Source organism: Bubalus kerabau, chromosome 4 (genome assembly GCF_029407905.1).
Source record: "Bubalus kerabau isolate K-KA32 ecotype Philippines breed swamp buffalo chromosome 4, PCC_UOA_SB_1v2, whole genome shotgun sequence".
NCBI lineage: Eukaryota > Metazoa > Chordata > Mammalia > Artiodactyla > Bovidae > Bubalus > Bubalus kerabau.
Window position 1 is genome coordinate 179,621,517 of NC_073627.1, and position 24,417 is coordinate 179,645,933.

The 24,417-nt window shown below is 52.6% G+C and overlaps 1 protein-coding gene across 11 annotated transcripts in view; it reads right to left on the reverse strand.

Moving 5' to 3' along the window:
* CDK5RAP2 (CDK5 regulatory subunit associated protein 2) overlaps positions 1-24,417 on the reverse strand; it is a 181,408-nt gene that overhangs the window by 42,428 nt on the left and 114,563 nt on the right. For 10 of the 11 annotated variants that reach the window (XM_055579484.1, XM_055579483.1, XM_055579478.1 and 7 more), the window contains 7 exons: positions 24,243-24,338; positions 22,257-22,444; positions 15,554-15,986; positions 9,925-10,156; positions 6,740-6,928; positions 2,675-3,251; positions 89-321 (listed from right to left, as the gene is read on the reverse strand). In XM_055579484.1, coding sequence (XP_055435459.1) covers positions 89-321; positions 2,675-3,251; positions 6,740-6,928; positions 9,925-10,156; positions 15,554-15,986; positions 22,257-22,444; positions 24,243-24,338 — 1,948 coding nt within the window. The remainder of the gene's footprint in view (positions 1-88; positions 322-2,674; positions 3,252-6,739; positions 6,929-9,924; positions 10,157-15,553; positions 15,987-22,256; positions 22,445-24,242; positions 24,339-24,417) is intronic. The other variant, XM_055579482.1, reaches the window with a different exon arrangement.

The following is a 24,417-nucleotide window of genomic DNA, read 5'->3' on the forward strand; positions in this document are numbered from 1 at the left end:
AAGGAGCTGGTTCCCCCTGGGCCCCTCCGGGAAGTCCTGGACCAGTGCCTGATCCATCTGAGGACTCACAGGCCGGCACCTCACTCACCCTTGAGAAACAGCTGCTCCAGCTGCCCCAGCAGCGCCGCGCACTGGTGCAGCTGCTCCCGGAAGCCCTCGGCCACGCAGAGGTCCACGTCGCTGGCCTGCAGCAGCTCCTCAAACGCCTTGATCATGGTGTTCACGTGCCGACGATAGACGACGCAGATGCTGTGGCTGTCCTTGATCTGCTGTCGTTGGAGGGAGAGTTCCCTGGCTTGGGCCTGAACTAATGAATCGTACCTGATACAGGAGAGAAAAGGAAACGCTGGCACCCATGTTAGAACCGAATTTCTGTGACCTTAACACTAATTGGAAAACTGACAAAGCAGGATTTTGAAAAGCCTGCAGCTGTACAAGTATCTATACTTTTGGAACAACTGCGACTACGTAAGGTCCTGACTCTTTCGATTTCAAAACAGCCAACAAACGCTGGAACAGAGGTGCTTCTGCAACACTTTTAACCTTTATGAAGCCCCCAATTAAAGTACAGATTGGCAAGGACTCGGGAGGACAATTAGTTTCCACTCACTCTTTAAAAACACTACTCGAAATTTGTAGAAAGGAGCGCGCCAATGGGCAGGGGAGCCGGCACACATCCTCAGAAGAGCAAAAAGGAAACTGACGGCGGGAAAACAAGCCCAGGACTGTGCTCTCGAGGGATGGGCCACAGGACGACCCTAACCCTGACTGCCATGCACAGAGGAACTGTGACCTGTCAGCCACGGAAGCAGGCGTTTCTATAACTCATCTATCCTGCGCGGTCTCCTAACAATGCATGAATATCTCCCTTTAAGGGAGAGAAAACTGCCTCTTAGAGATGGCAAAGTCGGTTAAATGGTGAAGGTTTGTGACTCAAATAGGGTTCTGACTTCAAAGCCTAACTAAACCAGGCATCACGGCCTCCGGGCACCCTATTTGTCTGCCCGTGCGAGCCCATGAGGATCCATCAACCCTGAGAAAAGCACAAGTTGAGGGAAGCGTGGCTCTGTCTTTCTTACTGACGGGGTGCAGGAAGCTGGCCCCCGAGTGGCTTGGCAGAGACCCTGATCCTTCGCTTCACTACATCTCTTGAAATGATGACCAGTGACCACCTTCGAGCCCAAGTGAGCAGAGAGGTCACGTGACCACAACACTGCAAACGGGGCCAGTTTAACAAATGAGAAAAAACCTGGGCATCAGGGCGGGATTCAGTAGATTGGACCAGCCCACTCCGCGAGCCCTCCCGGGCCGCCTTCTCAGGCACAGCAGCCTCTCTGAGGCTCCATTTCCTCGTCTACAAACACAGGGTTTAAGAACACCTCCTTTTCAGATGACTGTGAGGATTCAGTTAGAACAGGGCCTAACCTGGGGTCTGACACCGCTGCCCTTCAATCACCGGAGAAGGAGATGGCACCCCACTCCAGTACTCTTGCCTAGAAAATCCAATGGGTGGAGGAGCCTGGTAGGCTGCAGTCCATGGGGTCGCGAAGGGTCGGACACAACTGAGCGACTTCACTTTCACTTTTCACTTTCATGCATTGGAGAAGGGAATGGCAACCCACTCCAGTGTTCTTGCCTGGAGAATCCCAGGGACGGGGGAGCCTGGTGGGCTGCCGTCTATGGGGTCACACAGAGTCGGACACGACTGAAGCGACTTAGCAGCAGCAGCAGCCTTCAATCACACTGTATGGGAAGCCTTGAAAAATGCACTCTGGCTCCTGACAATTCTGAACAACGTGTCTGTCTCAAATTAGTGACGAATGAAGGTCAGCTTTACAAATGATCCCATGTTTGTCAGATCTCATGAAGCAAAACTGTGTATCTCTATGCCCATAAAACATTTATCTTCAAAAAAAAAAAAACAAAAAACAAAAAACAAAAAACATTATCTTCACAACCCAAGAATTCTTCTCTTTCAACACAGGCTTATTTCTCTGAGATGACCTTAAAGGGTAGAGATACAGACAATATTTATTTTCTTCCCACCCTGCCTAGGACAGCGGTTTCAGTGTCGTCCACCCCCTCCCCTGCAGGACAGTAAGAGCCGTTAACAGGGTCAGGGGTAGACGCTGCCATTCAGCAACCGCACTATGACTCACCAAGTGGCTGGTCTAAAACCTTCACCCTGCCTCCCCGACCTGAGGCGGACAAGACCTGCTCGGCCAATTTCAGAAGGCACAGGCCGAGTGTGTCCACCGCCAGGGTCTGTGGCCTCACACGTCACTCCCCCAAAGGCACAGCGGCCTTATTGTAACTGTTGCTGTGCAGTCGCTAGGTCGTGTCCGACTCTTTGAGACCCCGTGGACTGCAGCACACCAGGCTCCCCTGTCCTCCAGTATCTCCTAGAGTTTGCTTCAATTCAGGTCCACTGAGTTGGTGATGCAATCTAACCACCTCGTTCTCTGCCACCCCCTTCTCCCTTTGCCTTCAATCCTTCCCAGCATCAGCGTCTTTTCCAAGGAGGAACTGCCTCAGCCGGGCCATGACGGCTTCCCTGGCACATGCTCAATGCCCCTGCAGGGCAGCACCCCTTCCCAGGTCAGGGGCGCCCACCTAGCGGCCACGTGGGGGAACTGCAGGCTCACCCGTGGGAGAAGGCAGAGGTGGGACGTACCTGGAGGGTGAGAGGTCTCTGATCTTATTCCGCAGGTTATGGATTCCACCAAAAAGCTCCATGTTCAAATTCTGCTCCTTCTGCAGCTCGTACTCCTGGCCCACCAGCTGCTGGCCGAGGCTCCCCAGCGCCCCGCCGTCCATCATCTTTGGCGCCAGAGGGTGCAGGATCTTCATGTGTTTCACATAACGGACCTGGCGCAAACTCGAGAAGGCCATTTCTTCCTCGTCGGCACTGCCCTTGGACTTGCTCAGGCCGCCCTGGGCCCCTTCCGTCCCACACAAGACCGTAATGATGGCCTCGCTGAACCCGGAGTGCTTCTGCAGCTGCAGGATGAAGCTCCGGTAGCCCTCGAGCTCCGTTTCCAGGTCACAGATTTTCCGTTCTAAGTTTTCTTTATCATTTGAGGTATCGGTGTTCTCCAGTGGGTTGGTCCCAACCACACTGACTTTAGTGGAAAACTGACTGTTGGAACTCAAGTGTGTAGCTGCTGAAGGTGGGCCTGGGAAGTCTTCAGAGGGGTCTTCGTCACCTGGTGGCAAGACGCCTGGGTCATCTGGCTGGTAAACTTCAGAGTCTGGAAATCAAACCACGTTTACATCAGTCTCTCCACTGCTGAAATCTAGCCCTCTGCCCTGGCTCACAGCCCCCGCCAAGCAAACACTGTGGGAGCCTCCTGCCAAGCCCCTCTGGCTCGAGTCCTTCCCTCTTCCTTCTCAATCCAGCCTCCTCCTCAGAGCGACTGTGCTGAAAAGTGATTCCACCCTGATAACCACCCACCCCCACCTACAACTCACCCACCCCCTATCATCTTGAGAATTAAGTCTAAACTTCTCACAGTATCTGAGACCCTCCATGATCGAGTTCCAGGCAACCTTTGCAGGGACACGTTCAGCCACCACCTACGCAGACTCCCTACTAAAGTAACCATCATTCCCTGCATACAGCAGGCTGCTCATGCCTCCCTGCTTCTGCATGTGTTGTTCCTCCTTGGCCGCCTACTTTACTCCCTCTCAACAAGCTCCTACTCATCCTTCAACACCCAAATCTGATTGCCCTTCCTCTGTGAACCCATGTTCAAACTATGCACAACAGTCACTCCCCACTGCACTTCCACGGCACCTGATATGTAACACCCACAACAGACATGATCACTTGTGGGTGCCGGCACAGGACAGACATCTGGCTCATTCATTTATTTACACAGCAGTTACTTACTGGATTCCTCTCCCTCACTGGACTGCATGTTCCTTCCCAGCAGGAACTGGCCTTTCATCTTCACATGCTCAGCGCCTCGTACAGCACCCAGCCCAGACCAGATGTGAATGAAGGGCGGACAAACGTTGGAGAGAGTGAAGTGACACCAAAGACGAGCAATTCTGAAATCTACGGCAGGTGAGAGGTCACCTCATCTCCAAGTCTGCCAGCTTCTGGGAGACGCCATGATGTCCCTACAGCGAGGAGTTATTTGGCTGACTCATAACCCTGCCAGGAAACATCTCCTTACAGCTAGTTTCAATCCCCATGTTTGCTGCCAAACTCCTGTGGAAGGCAGGGTGGTGCTGCAGGAAGAACACACAGCTTTGAAGACAAAGCGGAGAGGGCTCACCCCCAGCTGTGCTACTTGCTGGCTGCACAGACTCGGGTAAGACCTCACTTCCCAGAGCACCGGTCTTCCCAAAGCAGCATCTTATTTGTTGTTGTAAGGCTTCAAGCTCAGGCCTGAGTCTAGAGCATCTGTCCTTAACCACACGCCACACTGCCCGCTGTCCGAGGGAAAGCTCAGCTCAGCACAAGCAGCTGTCTGAATACGTAAGAGGCAGCAGAACACAGGAGAAAAATCCATCTCTGAAAGTCAACAGATCTGGTTTCACACTAAGGCTCTAACTGCTTAATGGCTGTGTGACCTTAGGCAAGTGCCTTAGCCTCTCTGAGCCTCAGAAGCTTCATCTGCAAAAGGGAGAGAGCACCTTGTATTCTGCTTTTGTCTTTAGTATCCAATGGGACAGTATCTGCAAAAAGGCTAACAATGTCTGGCACACAGTAGTGAAGGAGACCAGCCAGTATGAATATGCTTTGCTTTCCTGAGGTGTTCAAAGATGGGAGAGGACGCCTATTCCAGGAGACACGTGAGCAAAGCCTTGTGGACTTGGGGAAACGTGGGCAAGGCAGCGGGGTATGTTGGTTGAGATGACCGAGGAGACCACGCAGAAGGAAAGGCGTACACACACCCTTGTCAGGCTGTCTATTCCAATTTCTGGGTTCTGCAGCTGCTCCTCGTGGCTTTAAGCCCATTCTTGTCCTTGCTCACGATGCAAATACCATAAAATAAACTTCTGAATTTTAGAAAGCCACTGCTACGTGACCTCAGGAAAGCATTCCTAACAGAGCATTTTTACTGAACAAAATGTGTTACAATCACTAGCTCCAAGGGCCTTCAGGGTGGAGACCATGTCATTCACCTGTGCTTCTCCAGGGTCTGGCCCAGGGCCTGGGGCAGAGAAGGGGCTCAGGGAGTCCTGCTGGCTGAACATGAATGAAAGATACAGAAGGAGAAAGCTCAACAAGGCTTTTTTCCTATGAGTCACACTCCAAGGCAAGGAAATAGCTTTGCTCTAACAACCTCCTGATAATGGAATTTCATGGCAGGAAGTGATGTTCACTCATGGGAATAAAGATCAGTTCTGATGACTTTCGGTAAGTAATCGTGAGGCAAAGACAAATGGAAGGCCCGTACAAATGTCCTTCTGTGATCCAGACTGGCCGCCTCTGCTGTTTACACGCACACGTACACACACGCTCAGTACAGCTAGCAGGCACCCTGCTCACACTCCCACTTGCACAGCCAGTTTAAACTCTGCTCCTTCAGCTCCTTTAGACACCTGACACTCAAAATTTTGACTTCAGAAATGTCCCTCATCTACAGCAATTTGTGACCTCACAGAGGCAAGGACCGACTTCTGGGCACCTGGGCCAGTACATAGCGAGTCTCACAGCTCAGCGTCAGCACGGCCACGCGGCTCTGCAGTCTCTGCTCTGTAGCCCTTCGTAAGGTTCCAAAGCAGAATTTTTTTTTTTTTCCATTTAAAAATCACTGCATAGCACTATTCACAATAGCCAAAGCATGGAAAAATCCTAAATGTCTATCGGCAGATAGATAAAGAAGATGTGGTGCGTATATACAATGGAATACTACTCAGCCGTAAAAAGAACGAAATGCCGCAACTTGTGGCAACATGGACACAGCTAGAGATTCTCACACTAGTTGAAGTGAGTCACAAAGAGACAGACACACACCCTGTGACATCACTTGTAAGTGGAACCTAAAATACAGCACAAATGAACCTATCTGTGAAACAGGAACAGACTCAGGCATAGAGAAGAGGGAGGAGCGGCAGGGCGAGGGCTGGACGGGGAGTTCGGGGCTGGCGGATGCAAACTGTTACATTCAGAATAGATAAACACAAGGTCCTGCCTACAGCACAGGGAACTGTGTCCAGTTCTGTGATAAACCACGATGGAAAAGAATGTAGAAAAGGATGTTTCTGTGCGTAACAGAATCTCCTTGCTGCACAGGAGAGGTCCCCAGGGCCACTGATTTACATTATAGGAAACACGGAAGTTCTGGACATCCCTACAGTGCAGCTAAGGGGACTCAATTACCCGGGAGAGTGGCTTTCGCCTCGAAGCCCAGGGCCCCTGGCAGCCTGTGAGCATGTCGTCGACACCCCGACTGGAGGCCTCGGGAAGCGTACGCCACTGGGAACAGGGCCCACAGCCCAGGGTCTCCCCAGAGCCTGGGCAGGGCTGTGTCCTCTGAGGCCAAACCGCCAGAACCCAGCCCACTGCCTGGTAGAAAAGTGTCAGACAAACGGACTGTCCGCTCGGACAGACACCCAGCAGGCCGTGACTCGTCCCAGCGGGCCGTGACTCGTCCACCTACCTACTAGCCGGGTGGCCCTGGACCAGTTCTCTTTCAAAACCCCAACCTCCCTCCCCCTGTGTTAACAGGGACGGCAAAGACATCCTAAGATGCCCGCTGCAGGGCTCAGTCCTGGTTCTTACATGAAACCCCCAAATGGTGCCCGGCACACAGCAGCTGGTCGGCAGGCACAGGGGGTGAATGCTGGCTGGGCTTGTGGGCGGCCTGCTGCTCCTCGTCCCCTTCCCTGTCTCTCCAGACGCGGGGCGTGGCTTCCAGGCCTCCCTGCTTTCCCGGCCCGTCCTGGTAGGCTGTTCCCACGAGGTTCTGGGCTACAGGCATCCGCAGAGAGAGAGCAAAGTAAGTAAAACCCTTGACTTGAAACTTAGCCAAGCAACTAAGAAGAACACAAAGATATAACAGGGAGAATAAAAACACTGGGGAGGCAAAATGCAATTTATAAGATAAAATTAATCTATCGAGCTGCCATAACAGGACATAAAAAGCATAAATATACTGCAGCTTGTCTGAAATGGTTTAAGCCCGGGCTCTCGAAAAACCGTGAGTGAGAAAATGAATTCTACAGACTTATGCCCACCCTTCCCAAGAAGAGAGGCCCCCGGGGCCCGCCAGGCAGCTGCCGAAGTAGCACCTGGCCAAGGCACCCCTGGGCCTCAGCAAGAAATCACAACATTGTTCAGTGCAATGGCAAGCCCCGGGCAAGGTGCCAGGGCCCCAGTGCGACTCAGCGTGTCTCCTTTCTCCCCAGGGCAGCCCCACTCCTGCCGCCCTGATGTACTTAATTATCTGTCCCTGCTCCACCGGACAGGTTCCCCTCAGAAGGCAGGGACTGCGTCTCCTTCCCTTCTCTCCTCCACTGTGTGCAGGAGGCCAGGAGCATCGCAGGTGCCCGGAGAACGTTCATTGACTGTGAATAGACGCCTGGGTGGATGGGTGGGTGGATGGATGGACAGATGGATGGATGAAGGACTCTGGGAAAGGAAGGAGGAAAGGAAGAGCCATCCTACCGAAGGCCTACTTCAACAGAGGCCAATCTTAAAACTTCAACTGTGCTAAAGCCAAGACACTGCTGTTTTGTCACTAAGTCACATTTTTTGCGACCCCATGGACTATAGCCCGCCAGGCTCCTCTGTCCATGGGACTCTCCAGGCAAAAATACTAGAGTGGGTTACCATTGCCTTCTCCAGGGGATCTTCCCAACCCAGGGGTCAAATCCAGTCTCCTGCATTGGGAGGTGGATTCTTTACCACTGAGCTACCTGGGAAGCCTCAAACCCAAGAGAAACTAAAATCAAATGGAAGATACTCTTGGCTACAGATCATCATAAAATCTGCACACGCAGAATCGTACACTAGGCTCTGGGAAACACCAGAAGTAAAGTAAAGGCTCTGAAACCAGGCAGCTGGTTCAAGCTGGGATGTCAGCCCACAGTGTGACCGTAGCCAAGTCCCTTTATCTCTGAAACTGCTGCCTCAGCCATCAAGTGGGAATAACTAATGTACCTGCTTGCAGGACTGGGAGGAGGCTTCAGGGAGACCACGTGTGTCAAGTGGGCAGCGCAGCTCTGGAGGTAACAGGCACTCGTTTGACTATATTTACTGCCACAGGCAGGCAGAGGCCCCCAGCCCCTTCCCAGCCCCGAACTGCTCGGATGCAGCCGTCCACATTGGCCTGCAGCCGTTCCTCGGCAAACACTGCTTCTCCAGCAGCCTCCCCAGGAGTGGGTGCATCTTCCCTTCCTCCCTTGTACGATGGGCCTAGAAATGCTGAGTGCCTTTGCTCATCTCTGAAGCTTCCAGACCGTCTCTCTTCTTTAAGAACTCTGGTTTTGTGGCTCACGCTATAAGATCACCCCACCGCCAACTCCGCCTTCCCGCAGAGGTTGCTGCTATTCAGTCAGTCAGTCAGTCGTGTCCGACTCTCTGTGACCCCATGGACTGCAGCACTTCTGGCCTCCCTGTCCTTCACCATCTCCCAGAGTTCATTCAAACTCATGTCCATCGAGTCAGTGATCCAGCCATCTCATCCTCTGTCGTCCCCTTCTCCTCCTGCTTTCAATCTTTCCCAGCATCAGGGGCTTTTCCAATGAGTCAGCTCTTCACATCAGGTGGCCAAAGGATTGGAGTTTCAGCTTCAGCATCAGTCTTTCCAATGAATATTCAGGGTTGATTTCCTTTAGGATGGACTGGTTGGATCTCCTCACAGTCCAACGGACTCTCAAGAGTCTTCTCCAACACCATAGTTCGAAAGCATCAATTCTTCAGCGCTCAGCCTTTATGGTCCAACTCTCACATCCATACATGACCACGGGAAAAGCCATAGCCTTGACTAGACGGACCTTTGTTGGCAAAGTAACGTCTCTGCTTCTGAATATGCTGTCTAGGTTGGTCACAGCTTTCCTTCCAAGGAGCAAGTGCTGCTCACAGTGTACTTTCTTCCTCCCCTTGTGACACACAAGCTGGACGCAGACTTGGTGTCTTATGCTCCCTGTCTCGCCGGTGCCCGGCACGCAGGAGGATCTGACGCACCCTCTCTGAATAACCACACACACGGCCACTGTTCTTGCCATTGTGTGCTGGTGGCATCCGCTCACAGCTGAAGGCCAACACCAGGAGCCACCAAAGTGCTCCCGTGGACTCAGGAGCACTCTGAAGATGACGGACGCTGCTACACGCATGCTCCCCTGCCTGCTCCGTGAGGGCCCTCAGCTTTCCTTACTCTCAAAGAGGCCACATGTCCAAGCACCACCGTGTCCATGTCTTGGGCTGGGGACCGCACTGAGGTCTCAGCCAGAGACTCTGGACCCCAAGGGCTATCTGGGGACCTCCCAGGAGAGCAGAGACAGCAGGTTCCAAGGGAGTAGGGAGGCAGGTCAATTCTAGAAGCCATAAGGTCAGCAGGGTTTGCAATCAGCCCTGAAGAACCCAAACCATTAGGCCCAGCCTTCCAGAGAATGCTGCCAAGACGACTGAGGCCTCCACGGATGGTGCCGGGGGTGGGGTGGGGGGGAAACAACCCAGATTCAAGTCACGCCGCGCCTGGAGACCATCGCAAGTGAAGGGAGCGTGACTTTGCAAGCCCTGAGCGCACGACCCGTCCCCCTCTGCCCCTCCAGAACAGAATGAAAACAAAGGATGCGCTTTGCTGACTGTGTCCCCTTGATTGTGTATTTGTCAAGTTAAGATTAGTCACAGCAATTCAGGAAATTTATCCTCCAACCTAATTCCAAACACCACGGCTGCCATGTCGGGCCGCGCGGTCAGGCCGTCCATCTTCCCATGGAGGACACGCTTTCCTTGGTGCTTACCTTTCGGGAGCACTTCCTCTGGCGCAGGCCGCCCCTCTGTCATTGTTTCCGCCAGAATTAACTTTTGGTGAAGCTGCTTGTTGCGGATTTTCAACTCCTTCAGCTCCCCCTGCAGCTTCAGGACCTGGGCCTGCAGGTGGGCCACCGCCTCCTGGGAGGCAGGGAGCCGGCACACGCCTCCCAGCGATTGCGACGGTTTTATCAGGACAGGCAGGCGCGACTTCTTCGCATCCTGTAAACACACCGGGAGAACAATGACCACCCTCCCCAGGCCGCAGTCAACCCGCTTCGAGTCGACCTCAGACAACAGGACTCAAAGCGGCCATTGGGCCACAGCCTCTCTGCTTACCCCCGGCCCACAGAGCTTGTGTCTCAGCAGGTCCCCTTCTGAAGCCCCCAGCCTCCAGAGGGCCCCCCTCTGACTGACAAAGGCCAAGCTCTTCCCCCTCAACACCCTCTGGCCCCAGCCTGCCATCTCTGCATGTTCCAGACGCTCTCCGTATGGCAACCTTTTCCCAACGCAACCTTCTGGGCAACATTCCCCAGAAGGAGCTCCTTCCCAGAAGGAGCATCTGGGAAAGCTCCTTATCTGTGTCCTCATTTCCCATCCTTTCTTCAACCCAAGACAACCTGCCTCCCACTCCAGGCCATGAGAACCACCCTTACTAAGGTTTTCGGGGCTACATGGCCCTAGCCCCATGGCTATTTCTCAGGTCCGCGGCTCCTGACCTGCCCACCCTATATGTGCCCTCCCAAGTCAACCGAAAGCTCAGCTCTCTGATTCCATCACCCCGGGCCCCCACCCCCCGACCCGCTCCGACAGCCTCTGCCTGCGGAGTCACGGCAGCCTCCACGTGCTGCACGGCCCCGAACCCGGGCGTCACTTTTAAAATTCCCTTTACGGGCATCACCCACCTTCATCACGCGCCAGGTTCCACTGATTCCAACTCCCAGGCTGTCTCTGAATTCTTTTGCCTCTTCTCATCCTCTGTGGCCCCCACCCACCTCCAAGACGCTGTAAGCGCTCACCCAGGCCACCGCAACGGCCTCCCCAGCAACCTCCCCACTCTCATTCCTGCCCTTCTAACCCACTGGCCATACTGTACCGAAGCAGGCAACCCCTCCTCCTGCTTAAAACTAACTTAATCATTCCCCAATTCCCTTATGACAAAGGTCAACGTCTTTACAGCACAACCCACATGCTGTGCATGACCGCAGACAGAGTGACCCACCACGGCTCCCCCACGCCCCCCACTCCCTGGCCACAGGGACCTCCTACCGCTTCCTCAGAGTGCTCAGGTCCTTCCACTTGGGGCCTTGGCACAGGCCGTCTCCTCTGCCTAGAACACTCTTTCTTGCCCACCCCCATCTCTCCCACTAATCCCGGTACATTCATTAGGATTCAGCTCAAACATGCCTTCCTCAAGAGAATGGGACTTGGTTCCTCTGCTATGTACTCACTGCTCCCTTGGAATTCTCCTCGGAAAATATTAGGACCATTATGGTAAGTGCCTATGCGTTTCCGTCCGTCTTCTGCACCAGAAGCTGTACTCGCTCCGCAGCTTCCAGCGTAAGAACTCAAATATGGCAGGTGCTCAACAACTAGGTGGAATGAGCCTGCAACGCTACCCAAGAGGCCAAGAGGGGTGCCTTTCAAGTGGAGGAAGTTTAAACAAACTCAAAAGCTGAGAAGAAAGATGTGAATCTAGAATTCAGAAAGAACTACGACAACTCAATAAAAACACAAGTGAGTTAATTAAAAGATGGGCAAACCACCTGAAAGACATTGCTCAAAAGGAGAAACATAAAGGCCAGTAAGCAGGTGAAAAGAAGCTCAACTCATCTGTCATCAGGAAACTGCATATCAAATCACAGCAAAATACCACCCCCCCCCCCAATCCCTTAGGATGGTTAAAATCAGAAAGATAACAATGATCGTTAGTGAGAATGTGGCGGAATTAGAGCCCCCACATCCTGGTGAAAACTTCTGTAAACTAGCTACAGCCACTTTAGAGAGAGTCTGGCAGTTCCTCAAACCATTAAACAGAGTTACTACGTGACCTAGCAATTCCACTCCTAGATAGATACCCCAGAAAAATAAAAACACATGTATACCCAAAAACTCGTACATGAATGTCAACAGCAACATTACCCATAATGTCTAAATGTCCATCAACTAATGATCGAATGAATAAGCCGTGGTATATCCACACAGGACTATCATTAGGCCATAAAGAGAAATGAACCACTGACACCTCCTACAACATGAACGACTCTTGAAAAAGTTATGCTAAGTGGAAGAAGCCTGTCACCAAAGATCGCAGACCACGTGATTCCATTTACATGAAACATCCAGAACAGACAAATTTATAGAGACAGAATAAAGCTTGGTGGTTGCCTACAGCTAGGGGTGCACAGGTAGAGAAAACAGGAAGTGACTGCTAAGGGGTTCAGGGCTTCCGCCTGGTCTAAACTTCACTGTGGCTGCTAAAGGTTGGGAAACTCGGGAAGGAGGAAACCAGCCAAGCCTCTCTCTTCCTGCACACTCGAGGACGTCCTACGCTTTCCAGCGTTTTCTCCCATCATCCTCAGCTCAAGTCTGCATTTCTGGAGCTCACAGGGTAAGAGAAGTTATTATGCCTATTTTCTGGACAGAGAACTGAGACATCAACCAACCAGACCAGTATCGAACAATAAGAAGGTTGCAGAGCTGAACCTCAAACAAGCTCTTCAGACATTACTGCCCAGTTAAAGAAAGTGAGACCCTTTCTACCCTGACATTCCAGGCAAGAGGAGAGAAGAGGTTCAAGGACAAGAACAGTGTGCGGTGGTGACGGGGACACGTGGGAGGGGGTGGACGCCTCACCAAAGAGGACTGGAAATGGCAATCACTGGTTCGGCCTCCATCTCCACCGATTGGAAATGGCAATCATTGGTTCGGCCTCCATCTCCACCGATTGGAAATGGCAATCATTGGTTCGGCCTCCATCACCACCGACCTTTATTCCTGGAGCTGAATCTGTGTGTCATCTGGCAGCAGAGAAGACGGCTCCAAGTGCACAAATGCCAAAGTCAATTTCAGGCTAGGAGGCAGCCGTCAGTCACCCTAACGCTGCTTCCAAAATAACACCACCCGAAATGCTACCTTATGGACGCTGAACAGAGTCCCACCTACCACCTTATTAACGATGTCATCCTGGATCCCTCACTTGGGGAGGGAACGGAGGCGGGGCACACATACCCTGAGCTCCCGCCACGGGCACGGTGCGAGGCACGACCACGTACTGCCTCTCTGAGCCAGCACGCCAGCCCCGGGCGCCAGGTCACAGGATCCCCTTGGAGCCCCTGAGAGTCAGGTGACTGCCGCGAGGACTCAAAGCAGGTGAGCAGCCAGGCCCAGCGGAATCGCGGGTGTATCTATACAGCATCTCGCTCTGTCACTGAACCAGAAGTAGGTCTCGTTTCCCTGTTTCGCCCCTGGGCTGCAAAGATGTTCTTCTTAACAGGGTGCCAGAGCTCCAGCTTCAGTTTGAGGATTACTGACTCCTTGACTAACCACAAGCCACAAAGAAAACCATTAAATTTTCTTCTACTTTGCACAGATGGGAGGCCACACTGCTGATATGAGGCTGCCCCGTTCCTGAGAAAGGTGGGGTTATCACATCCCTGTCTGCCTCTAAAGCCAGACTCTATGGGGCACGCCTGCTGCTCCTCTCAACAGCTGAGTCACTGGGGACAATTTTCTGAGCCTTCCAGAGCTTGCATTTCTTTCCGTGCAAAATGGAGGTGATGCCTACCTCACTCATGTGCTTGGTGAGAAGATTAAACGTGACGCTACAGGGACAGGAAATCTCGCACTGCAGGTATATATAGCAGATGCAAAACACACAAACACAGTGGACTTCCTTCTGAAGACACCGAGAAGATCATTCCAAATGGAAAATTTTTTCAATATATTTAGGGAAATTAAGTTCATTTGATTATCCAATTTTCCTGAATATAAGATGCTATCTCCCACACAAATAGTGGGGAAAAACTCAGGCACGCACACACGAAATCTCATTTTCCTAACACGCAGGTACAAACTAAAGTAGCTGGGGCAGATGAGAGCATTTCTATTCCAGCCAAACTGCACACATTTGCATCTCGAGTACTGTTAATATAATGGCAACATCTCTTTTTTTGGTCTCTACTGATATCTTTAGAAAATCCTTTTCCAGAAATTACAGTTTTGGTGCATAATTTAAAACAATCAAAAGCAATTTTGCTAATGATATATCTAACTCTCTTTGGTAGGCACAAAAGCAGTAATTTAGTGGTCAGAAAATAAACTTAATTCTCCATTCTGATGCTATGAAGCAGTGTATACAGTTATTTCTCAGATACAAAACACCCCTCAGAAACAAGGGGACCAGAAGCCGTCACTGGAGCCCTGTCACAAACACGACCTCGCTCCTCCTCTACCAGGCCACTCCCATGTCCCTGCTACGGGGGTCCTCAACCCCAACCCCTCCTCTTTAGAAGGATTTCAAACACTGCCAGGAGAGTCTGGCTTTTAATAATCTGGCATATTCGACGGTGTGAGAGAAGATGCTTAGAGAAAGCATCTCGAGTGAAGCAAACTGCAAACATTTGGCCACCAAAACCCGAGCCTAGCACTCAGGCCAGCGTGGGCTGGGGAGGAGGGTGACCCAGGGAAAGTGATCAGCTGTGCAGCCAGGCAGTGAGGGGCCCAGCGCAGCCCCCTAACAGCTGACCTTGACCATGGGCACTTGGGACCTGGCTTCCTCAGCTCCAACGGGTGCTGTAAGCATAAGAGCACAGAGACGACGCCCACAGAACGCTGCCTCTGAGACACGAAGTCTGTACAAAGGAAAACCTAGGTTCTCGGCCCTGTCGCTCAAGTCAGGTTACTACAGTTTAACTGCAGGTTAAAATTTTATTATTTTACTGCAGGTCAAGTCAGGTTATCAGTTTTACTGCAACCTGCAAAGTAAGTCCATCAACAGGGGAAAATCATGTAAATTTTGGTGTCCCACAATGGAAATCTTAGCAGCCATTACAAGGAAAGAAGTTCCTGATACGTAACATGAAAGAAAAAGCTACAGGCAGATGTATAAATGTGACTCTGCTTTTTATAATGAAAACATAAACATATCATGAAAGTATATTAGCCACTCAGTTGTGTCCAACTCTTTGGGACCGCATTGACTACGGCCTGCCAGGCTTCTCTGTCCATAGAATTCTCCAGACAAGAATGCTGGAGTGGATAGCCAATTTCCTTCTCTAGGGGATATTCCCTATCCAGGGATTGAACCTGGGTCTCCTGCATTGCAGGTGGATTCCTTACCATCTGAGCCACCAGGGAAGCCCTATACATATCGTGGCATACAGATAAATAGGAGAGGGCTGGGATGGGAGGAGAGAGGGAGGGAGGAAAGAGCTGTTGGCAACATTTTGGGGGAGGTGAGCAAGGACACACACCTCTAGGTGGAGGTCAAGATAAGTACAGGCAGAGGGAGACACCAGACTATATAAATATTCTAAGGTAGTGGGATCGGAGGTCATGTGTAAGTGTTTTGTCTGTATGCAGTAGGTAGCTAAGTAAGGAGCGGGTGGGAGGGCTTACTCTCTCGGTCCTCCTGGGGAAGGCGGGGGCGGGGGCCTGCCGCCCCAGCATCCTGCACGGCTCTTCTGGCCGACGTCCAGCACTGAACACGGCGTCTGCCAGTTGCTCCTCCCAAGCCTCTCTCGGGCCCTCGTGTCCGCATCTGAGGGTGTCGCCCTCCACGGCCGAGGTCTGCACGGAGGCATCTTTCTGCTCCGCTTTGGACGCCTCAGCCCCCTGTGCCAGCTGGACTGCCCGAGGCCACTGCAGCTCATCAGGTGGCATGGGAGACGAGCTGGCTTGGATGAAATGTCCAAATTCACCTCTTAGCTGAACGGCCACCTGCCTCAGCATCTTCTCCGTTTTACCATCAAGGTGTTCTCCCGTAGCCTCCTGTTCCGTCAAGCGCATCTGCTCCAGAAGCAGTTCACGGAGCACTTTCAGAAGGTCTGGCCTGTTTTTCCAAAAGGGAAAGGAAATGGGAGGACTCAGTTTTCTTCTATGGCCTTGGCCCCCACCCAGTTTCCCAAGTTTTCCCCCTTGATTCTGGCCCGGATTCTGCTGAATCTAAACACCGTGAGCACCAGCCACGTGCCAGGACCCACGCCAAGAAGGCTACCCAGGTCACCTCCGAATAGCCACACCAGGAGGCACCTCACGTCTGCTTCACGGATGAGAAGAGAGCTGCTTTGACACAGGCGCCCAGCACGCGAGGGGCCGCACGGCCACCTGGATGCAGGCCGGGCTTAGGATAAGCAAATGGGGGTGCCCAGCACGCAAGGGGCCGCACGACCACCTGGATGCAGGCCGGGCTTAGGACAAACAAATGGGGGTGCCCAGCACGCGAGGGGCCGCACAACCACCTGGACGCAGGCCGGGCTTAGGACAAGCAAACGGGGGCAAGTGTCCATGACAACTGCAAGATCCACCCGTTTCTGCATCCAGGGGAAAGGACGGCTTTGCATGAATATGGCCAACCTGGCGGGTCCATGAGTGACCTGGTCCGCTAGGGTGCATGATCAGTGCTCAGTAAAGCTGCTGGATGGAGGGGTGCTGGGAACCACTGCGGACAGAAACAGCCGTGGCTCTGAAGTCAGAAAAGATGGCTTCAAGTTCTAACTGCAATTCTAGGAAAGTGCAGCGAGTCTTTGACCACCTGATACAGAGAGCCAACTCATTGGAAAAGACCTTGATGCTGGGACAGATTGAAAGCAGGAGGAGAAGGGGGCGACAGAAGATGAGATGGTTAGATGGCATCACTGACTCAATGGACATGAATTTGAGCAAACCCCAGGAGACAGTGAAGGACAGGAAAGCCTGGCGGGCTGCAGTCCGTGGAATCGCAAGAACCTGGACATGAGTCCAAATGAACAGCCACAGGGACTGAGTAACGGTAGAGACTGAACACGACACAGAAACACAACAAAAGCCGAGTCTCCCTCCACACACGCTGCAAGGATTGAACCAAAGCATGCATGGACAGCAGGTGCCTCTTTCGTCCCCTGCCGCCCAGCCCAGGCCTCCCTGGGGTTTCAGCTGCAACTGCGGGTTAGCTCCTGTGGACAAAGATCCCTCCTCCAGTGCCCCTGGCGTCTCCCTGCGGCCCTGGGCCCTTTCCCAGGGCCCTCTGAGCTCATTCACGGCTCCAGGGGACACTCTCGACCAGGGGAGGAAAAGAGCCTTCGGGTGAATATCCCAGTCCCCCGAGCTTCAGAGGATTAGCCCTGACACGGGTTGACACCGTCCCTGCAAAGCTGGCAGGACAGCGGCCCAGCTGCCCATGGCAGGAACCAGACCATACTGCAGCCCTCCCGCCTTGCCTCCCTCCCTCCCTCACTCTCTGCATCCCTCCTTCCTGCCGCCTGCAGCCACATCCTAAATCAATCCCTTGTACCCAGGTCCATATCTCAAGACGTTGCTCTCCCAGGAACCAAACCAGTTCAGCGTGTAGAAGATTCTGGAGCAGTTCCAAAAGACTCGCTCCTGAGTTGTTTCGTGAGCAAGACGCTGTGCTGGGCGCTGGGGCTGCAGAGCTGCCTGCAGGACATGCTGGGGCAGATACACACACCAGCCACCACTCCACAGGCTGCACAGTGAGGCTCGGGCTCTGTGGGAGGCCAGCAGGCTTACGAGCAAGCAGCCCAGAGCGTCTACACTGGGGGTGGCAGGAAGAGCACCAGGAAGGGGCCTCCAGAGTTGACGAGAGGTTAGCTGAGGAAAAGGAAGTGGAACCTTCTTCTAAGCAGACAAAACAACATGAATGGAGTCAAGACATACTGTGAAGAACAGGCAGAGGAGGCTGGGGAGTCAGGCGGGGAGGACAAGCCCTCTCACGGGCAGGGGAGCCATACGCGGCCTGTGTGACACGGGGCATGCCTGCTCAGGGAGGGACTGGCTGTGCGCAGAGAACGAACGGAGAGACTCCATCAGCTGCGAGCACAGGGTGATTGCACGCAGAGCCCTTCCGTTCTGCCCTAGACACGTGTGAAAGTGAGGTCAGTGTTAGCCGCTCAGTCGTGTCCGACTCTTTGCAACCCCGTCAACTGTAGCCCGCCAGGCTCCTCTGTCCATGGGATTCTCCAGGCAAGAATACTGGAGTGGGTAGCCATTCCCTTCTCTAGGCGATCTTCCCAACCCAGGGATCGAAAAGGGGTTTTCCACATTATAGGCAGACTCTACCATCTGAGCAATCAGGGCAAACCACTCCAGTATTCTTGCCTGAAGAATTCCACGGACAGCGCAGTCTGGCGGGCTACAGTCCATGGGGGCCCAAGAGTCGGGCACGACTGAGCGACTAAACATATGTAAATGACAGCAAAGCGGAAAGACAAAAGTGTCCAAGGTGCACCACAGGACTCAAAATCCAGTTAGACACGTCCACAGGCCAGAGACAGGGGAGACCCAGAGCGGAGGCACCCACAGAAGGCATTCAACTCCCATGGCTGGAAGAAGAGTCAGGCAAACGTCATGCCCCGAAAGTAAGACCCAGAGACAAGTCAAGGCAACTTCAAAACCACAGCATAGGGAGGAGCCAGGGTGGGGAGAAGGGCAGAGCGGGGCCGCGGACACAGACAAGCTGCTCCTGCAGACAGGGTCCACCATTACTAAACACCGCCAGCAAGCTGCAAAGGAGCATCCACGCTCAAGGAGATAAAGAAGCTAAAGCAGTCTGAAGAAGGCTTAAAAGAAGTACGTCTCCATCATCTGAAAAATAAAGGGAGGAAAAAAGATTCATAAAAATGAAAGGAACTTATGAAACGGGGGCAGAAAATTATGAAAAAAATAAGAAGGATAGGAAGGGGGGAAGCAATGAGGGAGGGGGCCAGCGGGAGAAGGAAGATGCAGTCAGGATGAGGGGTGGGGGGCAGTGTGGCCAGGAGAGAGCCGGAGAGGCCTCACCCGGACCAGGCCCTTCCTGCTGCTGCAGTGTCTCCTCACTTCAAAACACCCGGCCAGACAGACCGGAGCTACCAGGTCCTTCAGCGCACTCTAGCCTCCCCGTCCTCTGGACCTTTGCTGCCACTGGAAGTGACAGGCACCCTGCTGCTACCTTCCCACTGGGCCCTGTAAGGGCAGAACCGACAGCTGACTCATATCTGGATTCCTAACACCCAGCTCTGGGGCAGAGTCAGCTCAATTCAAATTAAACAGTCACAGCACGCTGAAATAGGGCAACAACTGAAAGTATGGAAAACAGAATTAAAATGGGTGGTACATTTTTCACTTCTAATATGGAGTCATCTAGACGACACCAACCATCTTAAAATTCAGTAAACTCAGACTTCAAAAATATTTCTGGTATTTCAAGCATGTTAAACTAAATTTTCCTTTCCTCTCCTTCCCTTAATTTAGATTAAAAATAATGACAATTGCTACTGAGCTAGCCAGAGGAGGACCATTACTCACAAGTAAACAACACACAATAAAATCCAAGAAAGAAAGACTTACAAAGGGGAGTAAAAAAGGTGGTGAAAGAGGCCATTAGAATACACTCAAGAGGGAGTGCTGTGAAATAAAACATTTCAAGTGTTGCTCTGCTAGAAATCTGAACAGCAGATTCACTAAGCTGTCGCCACAATCAGGACCTTTCTAATGGTTCAGTTCGAGGGTCTTGTCAGAGGCCCAGACGCTGTTTATTCACCCTGAGCATCTCTGCCATGCAGAGGCACACGGGCAAAGGAGCTGACGCTCACTAAGCACTTATGGTGCGCGAGATCCTTGACACTCAGCACCTTCACTCCTCACAGTGCGACTACGATGGATTACTAACCCATCTTACAGACGAAGATTCAAGATCTCCGAGCAAAAGTGGCAGCCAGAGACTGCAGAACACGGGCCTCTCTGACTCCAAAGAGGCACTGCGCTCTTTCTCCTCTAAACGTAAACCTTCTGCTTTGATGCTGAACTTCTAGCTGCCAGTATGTTCACTCAAATATTCATCGAGCCCCTCCCATCTGTCACATAAAGCCCTGAAACGCACGGTGTAAAAGAATCACTGCGCTGGGACTTCCCTGGTGGTCCGATGGTTAAGAGTCAGCTTGCCAATGCAGGGGACACGGGTTCAATCCCCAGTCCAGGAACGAAGATACCACAACCACGGGGCAACTAAGCCCGTGAGCCACACCAGTGCAGCCACACGCCCGCGAGCCCACGCTCTGCAGTAAGAGAGGCACCGCGGTGGGAAGCCTGCACAGCACAACGGGAGAGGGGCCCCTGCTCACGGCACTGGAGAAAGCCCACGCACGAAGACCCAGTGCAGCCGACGGCAGATTAGCTGAAAGAGAGAAGCATGACGCTGACGCTTCATTACGGAGACAGTCATACAGACACTGATGTCTAAATAAGACAACGCACAACGCACAGCAAGGAGAAGTACAAGGAAGAAGGGCCAGTAAGGGGGGCGGAGGGCACCAGTCCCCAGACGGAGTGAGACGCAGGGATTCTCGTTAAGAGTGGGCGGAAGAGGCCTCTCTGCGGAGCTGAGACACCGCCTCGTCCTGGAAAAGAGCACTGCAGGAGGAGGGAACAGCGCTGCCAACGCCCTGAGCGGGGGACAAGCGGCATGACCGAGGACAGAAAGACCCATGTGAGCAAGAGCGGGCACTGAGAAGACAGAGACAGGCTGAAGCCAAGCCAAGAGGCGCTAAGCTCACTCCAAAGGCGACAGGAACCCACGAGAGGGTTTAAGCATAGAAAAAATATAATCTCATGTAAGTTTTTAACGAGTCAGTCCATAAAGCGCTTTCTTTACAAATGAAGTTTAAATTTTCAAACATCAGGAGACTGGGAATACAAATTTTGGGTTTTTACTGATGGAAGCTCTGAGTCCACGTGCTTTCATGACAGCAAGGGTTTGGGGCTGAAGAGCTGCGACCTGCCAGGAGGGAGCACCCAGGCCCTGAGTCCCTGCACCCCGCCATCTGCCGTTCTCTCCCCAGCTCATGTCACCCAAGTGCATTCCCAGGTGGTCCTCAGAGAGCACGGTGCATCTTTTAACTCTTAACACAGGAGCAGCTGATGCTGAGGAAACCCGTTTCACGCTTATGGCCGCCTAACTCCCTGTGATAATATACCAGAATGGGGTCCCCAAGCTCCAAAATCTACCCCTTGATGATCTGAGGTGGAGCTGACGTAACAATAATGGAAATAAAGTGCACAATAAATGTAGTGCACTTGAATCATCCCAAACCACGCCCAAACCACGCCCCTACCCCGATGGGGGGGTGGGGAGGGGAGGACCACGCCCTACCCGATCCGGGGAAAACCGGTCTTCCAGGAAACCGGTCCTTGAGGCCAGAAAGGCTGGGGCCCGCTGCCCTAGAGGACTCACGCTAGAAAATGCTCAGCAGACGCCAGGGGCTGGGGAGGCCGCCCTCTGAGCTCACAGAACACTGCCATCTTTCACCTGAAGAAGTGCCCACCAGGCTGAGCCCACCAAGGACACGAGCACTACCAGGCTCCTGGCCGTGCCAGCAGTGCCGGGCGTGGCACCAGCTCCATCTGTCCACCTGTGCTGGAGGAGGACCAAGCGTTCACTCAACACCCGGCACACGCCAGCCATTCTCCTCGAACAGCGTTTTCCCGCTCCTCGTGCGACCCCGAGAAGTGGTCGGAGAAATGGAGGACGTGAGAGAGGAAGGCGCAGCTCGCTCTGGCTCCCAAGCCCAGAGCAGCTGCTACGGTGGAGTGAAAAGAATGGGCAAGAGGAGAAATCTGCTCCTTAAGGACTAGTTTTGATAATACATATGTACTGAAGACTTCTTTTTTGTTTTCAGGAAAACACTCTGGAGTGTTTCCTCGTAGAGGAACGACTCCCAGCAGATACAATGAGAAGGGGATTGTGGTTCAAGCTCCATGTAAGACAGCAGAGTCGCAGCTACAACGGAAGTGGTGATGCTGCTGGAGACACCGGGAGGGGTTTCAGGAGGGCGAGCCCTCACGCGGACAGCCGGGCAGCCCTTCCCGAGCTCCCAGGAACGACTCTGAAGGGTCTTTCTCAGCTCTTTGTGCCGGGCGTGCACGTGGCTCTGCTGAATGCAGTCCCCTTGCAGCCATGAGCACGCAGCCTAATTACTTAATTGCATGACTGGCAAGGTTCCTTCCAAGCCATTTCAGGAGCTCTCTCAGGTAAATTGCAGAGCACCACCATCTAAAGCCATTTAACACAATGAGCTTGTCCTCCCGTCTAACTGCAGACAGCGCACCGCCTGGGCCCCGTGTCTACCTGGATTCCAGGAACCACACAGCCTTCTCGCCGAAGAGCGGGGCGAGCAGGCTCACGAGCTCGCCTTCTTCCAGACCCTGGTCTCCAGGGCCGCCGGACGTGTGTGCTCCACCGTAGTCTAAGATACTGGAATCAGCGTGCCTTAAATATCCATTTTTGCAGCCCCCTTTGGAACTGTCCTCCATAGTCTGCAAATCAAAGTATCTGGTCAGATAATGGACACAGAGGAGGGGGCAGGGGGTGGGCAGAGAAAGGATGGAGACAGGCGGTGATGAGCAAGTACAAACACCAGAGAGAAAACAAAGGGCGGGGCGCAGGCCTGTGGTCCACACACGCTCACTCTGCCCATGGCGCAGAGATGTTTACTTGTCCACAGCCTCAGTTTCCTCATCTGTAAATGGGCACAGTAACACCACCTGCCAAGGTATCGACAAGAACAAAACAAGATGGCGGGCCCACTTCATTTCGTGCCGCGGTGTCTTACCCGCTCTAGCTGTGTTCCCCTACCCCACGGCCTACTTTCTACATTTCCCTTCTAAGAAGAATCCAGAACATTGTTAATTGCTATCCACAATGCTGCAGACATTTATTATACACCTCTTGCAATGTATCTTCCTCATTATATATCAGAAAGCCAGCCTCTTTACAGACACATCCTAATTATCGTGACTTTGATTTGTCTCATCAGGACCATGGAGAGCTCCTAATTCCCATGGAGATGAGATGTTTACGGAACCGCCTTCTTGGGTCACTGAGGGTCCCAGAGGAGTGGTGCCAAGGAAACACCTAGTTAAAGCCTGTGCCGGGCATGTCCTGAGGCGCCGCAATTAGCATTCTTCCTCCCCATTTCCAGAGCTGTAAATTTCTTCCACTGGTCTATAAGTAACTCCCCTTGGCTTCACGGCTGGTAATATACACACTGGCCACCACACCCCTCTCTCCACACATGTAAAATGCTTAAGGTTTTTAAACAGAAGACAAGACCCACACATATGAGCTGTTATTTATAGGGTCTTGTTTGCCACCGATCTAGTTATTAAATCCATCTAAATAAGCAAGCTCCACAGAAGGAAAAGTCTAGAATATAATAATAAAAAGAAAGGTTGCTGCCATTCACTGAGCAATTAGTACATACCTTCTATTTAAATATCACAACAGTTCTAACAAGGGAGTATTATTATCTTCATTGATGGGGAAACACAGGCTTAGGGGTTAAGCAACGAGTAACCAAAGTCACAGAGATAGTGACCAAGACTCAAAATCACATCTGATTCCAGAGCCCCGACTTTTAACTGCTTTGTCCTCCAAAACTCTCATAAGGATGATCTCGCCTTCATGACTCCATGAACCTGAACACCTTGAAAGCCACAAACGTCAAATCTGCGGCCTCCTAGCTCCCACCACACACTGGTCTACAGTTCTTTCAACCTGGAGAACATTTGCTCCAAGTGTTCAGTCTCCACACGCCTGGAGCAAAGCTCTTCACAACCCCCGGGCAGCACTAATCCGGGTCTCAGATCAGGAGCTTGCAGACGGGCCCAGGGAAGGAAAGTGTGGCTCTATCGGTGGCTCCTTACACAGCAAGCAAACGACCTGGGGGTCCACAGTCATCCCCGAGACAAGGCCACGGGTCCCGACTGTGTCACTGACCTACTCTGAGCCCCAGACGAACCATCTCCTCTCCCAGGCCTCCGATTCCAATGCATAAAATGAATGGGTTGGGTTAGAGTTCTAAAGAGCTGTGTAGGCCCAGTGTCCAAGACACTGCTATAAGAGCCACATTTTTTATTTACAACTCTATGTTTGCTCTCTTGTCTCCTGAGTGGCTCTACCACCACACCTGTAGCTTCTGCAAAGGGAGAGAGCTCCTCTCTTTGCTCCTCACAGGCACACACAGGCACCCCACACAGGTGGAGGGAACAGTAACCCATCGGACTCATTCCAGATGGGAGACGGGCTTGGGCACAGACAGGGGCGTGTTCCTACCTTGTGACGCTGCTCCAGACACTCGTCACTCAGCAAATTACTCTCGTCCTCCTCTCCAGTTCTGGTTGAGTCCTCGTCCTCCTTGCTAGCCAGAAGCTACATGGAGCATGGCATGGTGTGAAAACGCAACCCAAAAATGTGTGCAGCATGAATATGTATGAAGAAGTCGGTGATG